This window comes from Myotis brandtii, unplaced genomic scaffold, assembly GCF_000412655.1.
Source record: "Myotis brandtii unplaced genomic scaffold, ASM41265v1 scaffold1260, whole genome shotgun sequence".
NCBI classification, from domain to species: domain Eukaryota; kingdom Metazoa; phylum Chordata; class Mammalia; order Chiroptera; family Vespertilionidae; genus Myotis; species Myotis brandtii.
In genome coordinates, this window is record NW_005354426.1 from 772712 (window position 1) to 780571 (window position 7860).

The 7860-nt window shown below is 39.0% G+C and overlaps 1 protein-coding gene across 1 annotated transcript in view; it reads left to right on the forward strand.

Annotated features, from left to right (window-relative positions):
- Positions 1-7860, forward strand: part of LOC102245360 (zinc finger protein 883) — a 19187-nt gene that overhangs the window by 6448 nt on the left and 4879 nt on the right. Inside the window, 2 exon segments of the mRNA XM_014534196.1 lie at positions 212-338; positions 594-689. Of these exon segments, the coding sequence (XP_014389682.1) occupies positions 212-338; positions 594-689 (223 nt within the window).

Sequence of the window (7860 nt, forward strand, 5' to 3'; positions counted from 1 at the left end):
AAACAAAGCAAAACTACAATTCAAAAAATGTAAATGAATTATGGTACATTGAAAGCAAATTGAACAACTCCATAGTTAAAACAAATTATGTTAAAATTAGACATCCTTGATATCTGTTTTTGAGCCTTGAGAGTAAATAGGAAAATAATAGTTCTCAAAGGTATTTTCTTTGTCACGTAATTCTGAACTTTTGAACGAAATGCTATTACAGGGATCAGTGTCATTCGAAGACGTGGCTGTGGAGCTCACCAGGGATGAGTGGCAGTGCCTGGGTCCTGGGCAGAGGACCCTGTACAGAGAGGTGATGCTGGAGAACTACAGCCACCTCGTCTCCACGGGTGAGCAGCCCTTCCCCTGCGACTGCCTCTAGAATACATTTCCTCTTTTTAAATTTTCAAAACACATGGATCCTTTATAGAGATTCATCTTTAGGCTTTTGATTAAGAGGCCTAAGTAACTGAAACTTTTAGAGAAATAGAAACAACGTTTGTGTCATTATTTTCCCATTAAAAACTGCAAATAGGTACTTTTATTTTCAAAAACAAAAAGCCATGGTTCTGCTCTGTATATACCCTCAATTGTTCTGTTCACAGGGTATTGCATTACCAAACCCCCAGTGATCTTAAAGTTGGAGCAAGGTGAAGAGCCCTGGTCCTTAGAGGAAGAATTCCTAAGCCAGACGCACCCAGGTGAGCACAGACAAAAAGAAACTCTTGGGGTAGTTAGCCCTTTAAGAGAAACACTTTAGAAAGTTGTTTTTGCTTTTAAATAGCTTTATTGAGATATAATTAGCATATCACATAATTGATTCATTTAAAGTGTACAATTAATTCAGTAGCTTTTACTATATTCATAGATATATGCAAACACCACAGTCAGTTTTCTTCACCTCTGAGAGAAACCCCATGCCATTTAGCTATTACCTCTCTATCCTCTGGCCTGCCAGTCCTAGCAACCACTACTCTACTTGTCTCTATGGATTGGGCTATTCTGGACATTTCATATAAATGGAATTACACATTATGTGTCCTTTTGTGATTGGTTTCTTTCACTTTGCATTACAAGGCTCATATTATAGCATATATTAAAATTTCATTCTTTTTATGGAAAGAATAAATTTCATTGGATATACCACATTTGTTTGCTCATTCATCAGTCAGTGGACATTTGGGATGCTGTCTTTTGGCTATTATTGAGTAATGCTAATATAATCATTCATTTACAAGGTTTGCTCGGACATATGCCTTTATTTATCTCGCGTTTCTAGATAGGAGTGGAATTGCTCGGTTATATGGTAACTCTGTGGAACAGCCAGACTGTTTTCCAAAGTGGCTGCACCATTTGACATTCCTAATGACTGCACCTGAGGGTCTGGGTCCTCCACATCTTCACCAGCCCTTATTACCTGACTTTTGATTATAGCAACCCTAGTGAATGTGAAATGCTATCTCACCGAAGTTTTGATTTGCATTTTTATATTAGTCATCTGGGCTGGCATAACAAAATACCATAGCCTGGGTGGTTTAAATAATAGAAACATATTTCTCCCAATTCTGGAGGCTTAAAGTGTAACATCATGGTGCCAGCAGGGTAGATTTCTGGTGAGGCCTCTCTTCCTGGCTTGCAGGTGAGCACCTTCTCAGTGTATCCTCACATGGCTTTTCCTCTGCACCCCTGGAGAGAAAGAGCTCTGATGGCTCTTTCTGTTTTTGTTAGGACACCAGTTCTATAGAATTAGGGCCCCACCTTTATGACTTCATTTAATCTTAATTACCTCTCTAAAGGTTTTATCTCTAACTATAGTTACACTAGAGGCTCAGTGCACGAAATTCATGCACTTGGGGGAGGGTGGGGAGTCCCTCAGCCTGGCCTGCACCCTCTCACAGTCCAGGATCCCTTTTATTATATAGGATTGGGAGTTAAGGCTTCCAACTGTGAATTGGGAAGGGGGATGCAATCCTATATAATAAAACGGTAATATGCAAATCAACCAAATGGCGGAATGTCCAGTCACTATGCATGCACTGACCACCAGGGGGCAGATGCTTAGTGCAGGAGCTGCCCACTGGTGGTCAGTGCACTCCCACTGGGGGTACCCTGCTCAGCCACAAGCCAGGGTGATGGCTGGCAAGCGCAGTGGCAGTGGCGGGATCCTCTCCTGCCTCCGCTGCAGCGCTAAGGATGTCTGACTGACGGCTCCCGGACTGCTAAAGGGTGCAGGCTGGGCTGAGGGGACCCTCTGCCCTGAGTGCATGAATATCGTGCACTGGGCCTCTAGTTAGTTCATAATAGTTTCTCTAATCACTAATGATGCCAACCAGCTTTTCATGTGCTTATTGGCCTTTGTGTAAACTAATAAAAGATTCCAGGAATTTCAGAAGTCATGACTTCATTTAATCTTAATTACCTCTCTAAAGGTTTTATCTCTAACTATAGTTACACTAGAGGCTCAGTGCACGAAATTCATGCACTTGGGGGAGGGTGGGGAGTCCCTCAGCCTGGCCTGCACCCTCTCACAGTCCAGGATCCCTTTTATTATATAGGATTGGGAGTTAAGGCTTCCAACTGTGATTTGGGAAGGGGGATGCAATCCTATATAATAAAACGGTAATATGCAAATCAACCAAATGGCGGAATGTCCAGTCACTATGCATGCACTGACCACCAGGGGGCAGATGCTTAGTGCAGGAGCTGCCCACTGGTGGTCAGTGCACTCCCACTGGGGGTACCCTGCTCAGCCACAAGCCAGGGTGATGGCTGGCAAGCGCAGTGGCAGTGGCGGGATCCTCTCCTGCCTCCGCTGCAGCGCTAATGATGTCTGACTGACGGCTCCCGGACTGCTAAAGGGTGCAGGCTGGGCTGAGGGGACCCTCTGCCCTGAGTGCATGAATATCGTGCACTGGGCCTCTAGTTAGTTCATAATAGTTTCTCTAATCACTAATGATGCCAACCAGCTTTTCATGTGCTTATTGGCCTTTGTGTAAACTAATAAAAAATTCCAGGAATTTCAGAAGTCATAGTTTCAGTATAGTTTCTCAAGCAAAAAGTAAAATCATCTTAAGTACATGTTTTCACTGAAAGTTTTTGTTGTGAAGCCATTTAAGTAGGTAGTGTAACATAAAGGTTGACAAAATTTCAATCAAACATGTTTCCCAGTCACTAAGTGTAAATGATTGGATCATACTGATTGGCGAAAAAAGATATCCTTAAATAAAATCCTAATATGCAAATTGACCTAACAGTGGAATGACAGGTCACTATGACGTGCACTGACCACCAGGGGGCAGACAGATGCTCAGTGCAGGAGCTGCCCCCTAGTGGTCAGTGCACTCCCACAGGGAGGGCTGCTCAGCCAGAAGCCGGGCTCACAGATGGTGAGCGCAGCGGCGGTGGCAGCAGCGCTAAGGACCCCTCGGGGGATGTCCGACTGCTGGCTTAGGCTCACTCCCAGGGAGGCTAACAGCCCCTGAGGGGCCCCGGACTGCGAGAGGGCGCAGGTCAGGCTGAGGGACATCCCACCCCCCCTCAATGCACAAATGTCCTGCACTGGGCCTCTAGTCCTTAAATAAGGGACATTGGCACCTGAGAAAATAACTGGGTGGTTACTATTACAGAAGGCTTGTGGGAGCCAGGTCTCTCACCCCTGCCCAGTGTTAATGTGGCAGCTTTGTCCTCCACCTCCCAGGGGTATCACCAAAGTTTTAGTGGCTTACCTGGACTCCTTTCCCCACGTGGCTGTACTGGTGCTCACCCCGTTCTTCTGTTGGCATGATTTCAGAGGAGGCTGGCTAAGACTAAACAATGACTTTGATAAAGTCCGTTCTTGAATTTTTTGTAAGGATCATGTTTTTGTTGTCCTGTCTAGAAACATTGGAACTCAGATTTATTCCTGTGATTTTTTTTTCTAGAAAAATTTAAATTCAACATTTTGCATTTTGTGATCCATTTAGTGTTCATTTTTATAGAAAGTGTGAGGTATAATTTTTGAAAAAGGTGTTCAGTTATTTTAGCACCGTATGTTGAAAAAATTGTCATTGAATAGTACTTGCATGATCTTAGAAAAACAGATGAGTGCATATTTGCATATACATTTGTATACATGCTTTGTATGTCTAAGATTGCATATTTCTGTGGTGTCTTTATTATTTTTTATTTATCTACTAATGTTACCACAGCAGTTTATTTTTGAAATCGAGTAGTGTGAGTTCAACTTTCTATATGAATTCTAAAATGAGCTTTTCGATATTTATAACAAAGCACGCTGGCTTTTTTCAGCTTGGATTGCATTAAATCTATAGATCAAATTAAAGACAATCAACATGTTAATAATATATTGTATTCTAATCCATAAATAACATTTACCTCTCCAGTTATTTAGGATTTCTTTCATCAGTAGTTTTCAGCATACAGATACCAGTTTTGGGGGTTGGTTTTTGTTTTGTGTGTGTGTGTGTGTGTGTGTGTGTGTGTACTATGGTAAATTATCTTGTATATCTAATTTCAGATTCCAGTTGATCATTATTTGTATATTATTGGCTTTGGCATATTAGCTCTGTATTTTGACTTTGCTGAAAACACTTAAGTTTATGGAGTTTTCTAAATGAATTTTTTTGTGATTTTTCTTTGTAGACTTTGTATCTTTCATTTTTATTCTTGCTTTATTGCATGGTAATGGAACTTCCATTATAATAGTAGAAGTGAACACTTTCTACTCAACACCTTTTTCTGCTTTTGAGAGTAAACACCCTTTTATTTTTTCCAATCTTAGTGTTAAAGCATTCAGTCTCAATTATTAAGTATGATGTTAGCTATAGGCTTATTGTAGATTCCTTTTATTAGGTTAATGGTTGAATTTTTAATTTAATGAACTATTTTATCTTAATTGATGTGGTTGTGTGATATTAATATTAATATTTTAGCCAGTTAATATGATGAATTACATTGACTGATTTTTTACCTTGGCAACTTTGCATTCTTGAGATGAATCCCACTTGATCCTGATTAATTATTTATTTTTATATATAGTTGGATTCCTTTAGCTACTTTATTTTTTTGCTAATCCTCACCCAAGAATATTTTTCCATTGACTTTTTTTTTTAGAGAGAATGGAAGGGAGAGATGGAGATAGAGAAACATCTTTGTGAGAGAGAGACATCGATTGGTTGTCTCTTGCACATTCCCCGACTGGGGCCAGGAACCAAACTGCAATGGAGGTACTTGCCCTTGAGTGGAATCAAACCTGTGAACCTTCATTCCGCAGGCCTACATTCTAACCACGAGCCAACCCAGCCAGGGCTAGCTACTAGTTTTTAGTATTTTTGTATTTATTGTCATGAGGGATATTGGTCTGTAGGTTTCTTTTCTTGAATTACCTTTTTTTTTTGCTGTGAGAACACAGGCCTCAAAATGATTCAGGAAGTCCACATATTCTAATTTCTTGAAGAGATTATGTAAAAACATTTTTTCTTTAAATGTTTGGTAGAATTCAGTAGTTAACACCATCTGGTCCTGGAGCTGTTTTTTTTTTTTTGTTTTTTTTTTTTACCCCATACTCAATTTCTTAACTAGATCTATTTGGGACTTTTCTTTCTTCATGAGTGAGTTTGGAAGTTTTTTATTTTTACGAAATTTGTTCTTTCATATAAATTGTTAAATTTGTGGGCATTGGGTTTCTCTCAATATTCTTTTATTATCTCTTTAATGTTTGTTGTATCTGTAGCTATATCTCCCCCTTGTATTTATTTCTGATATTGATGACGTGTCTCCTTGTTTTTTCTTGGTTCGTTTAATCATGTGAAAAATTTCTTTTCAAAGAAATAAGCTTTGGTTTGATTTTTCTCTGTTGTTTTCAGTTTCATTGTATTTGCTAACCTTTATTATTTCCTTCTTCTTTCTTTAGATTTAACTTTTCTTTGTGTAGTTTTTTTAATCCTTATCCAAAGATATGTTCATTGATTTTAGAGAGAGATTTATATAAGAGAGAGAGAGACATTGATTGGTTGCCTCCCTTACATGCCCCGATGAGAGACTAAACCTGCAATCTAGATATGTGTCCTGAATGGGAATTGAAACTGCAACTATTTGGCATAGGGAATGACACTCCAACCCACTGAGCCATCCATCCGGGGCTCTTTGTGTAGTTTCTTAAAGTGGAAGCTTAGGTAACTGGTTGGAGATTTTTTTCTGCTAATATAAAACATTTCAAGCTGTGAATTTATCGCAGTGCTTCTTGAACTGCATCCCACAAATTTCTATGTTTTGAACCGTTTTTGTTTTCATTCACTTTAAAATACCTTAATTTTCTGTGAGATGTGCTTTGTGACCCATGATTTAATTAGAAGCATATTAATGTACAAATACATTTTTTATTTTTTAAGATAACCTTATGTTACTAATTTCTAGTATAATTTTTCAGTGGGTTGAGATAATATTTTATATAATTTTTAAATATCTGTAAAGATTTGTCTTATAGCCCATAATGTGGTCTGTCTTGATGAACAGTCATGTGTACATTTGACAATAATGTGAAATTCTGCTGCATTTTAGTGTATTTGTGTCTTTGGTTTTGCAGGGTGTACTTTGTACAACTGTTGCTTCTCATTTCTCCTACCTGTAATATTGGGCCTACCATGTATTCCTGCTCCCCCTTTTTTTTGTACTTCTGTTTTGTTTTCTCCTGCCTGTTTTGAGTTGGCCACCAGTGCCCTGAACCAACAGCTTTGTTCCTAATGCCCATCCCTCCCAGGCCTTCACTACTCTATTGTCTGTCCATGGGCTATGCATATATACATATAAGTTCCCTGGTTAATCACTCCCCTCCCATCTGCCCCACCCCCGCCTTCCCTCTGAAATTCATCAGTCTGTTTCATGCTTCTATGTCTCTGAATTTATCATTTTGTCCATTAGATTCCACATATGAGAGAAATCATGTGATACATATCTTTCTCTGACTGGCTTATTTCACTTTTCATAATACTATCCAGATCCATCTATGCTGTTGCAAATGGTAAAAGTTCTTTCTTTTTTACAGTTTTGTAGTATTCCATTGTGTAGATGTACCACAGCTTTTTTATCCACTCATCTATTGATGGGCACTTGGGCTGTTTCTAAATCTTAGCTATTGTAAATTGCATTGCTGTGTATATAGGGGAGCATACTAGTACATTCTTTCAAATTGCTGTTTCAGGATTCTTAGGATATACTCCTGGAAGTGGGTCAAATCTCTGGGTCAAATGGGAGTTCCATTTTTAATGTTTTGAGGAAATGCCATACTGTTTTTCACAGTGGCTGCACCAGTCTGCATTCCCACCAGCAGTGTACTAGGGTTCCCTTTTCTCCACATCCTCACCAACACATGTCCTTTGTTGATTTGTTGATGATAGCCATTCTGACAGGTGTGAGGTGATATCTCATTGTGGTTTTGATTTGCATCTCTCAGATGATTAGTGACTTAGAGCATTTTTTCATATATCTCTTGGCCTTCTATGTGTCCACTTTGGAGAAGTGTCTATTTAGGTTCTCTGCCCATTTTTTAATTGGATTGTCTTCCTTTTGTTAAGTTGTATGAGTTCCCTGTATATTTTGGAAATTAACTCCTTATCAGATGTATCATTGGCAAAAATGTTCTCCCATGCAGTGAGCTCTCTTGTCATTTTGTTGATGGTTTCTTTTGATGTGCAGAAGCTTTTTATTTTGATAGTGTTTCATTTGTTTATTTTCTCCTTAGTTTCCTTTGCCCTTGGAGATGTATCGGTAAACATATTACTATGAGAGATGTCTGAGACTTTGCTGCCTATGGTTTCTCCTAGGATTTTAATGGTTTCATGTCTTATACTTAAGTCTTTTATTCATTTTGAGTTT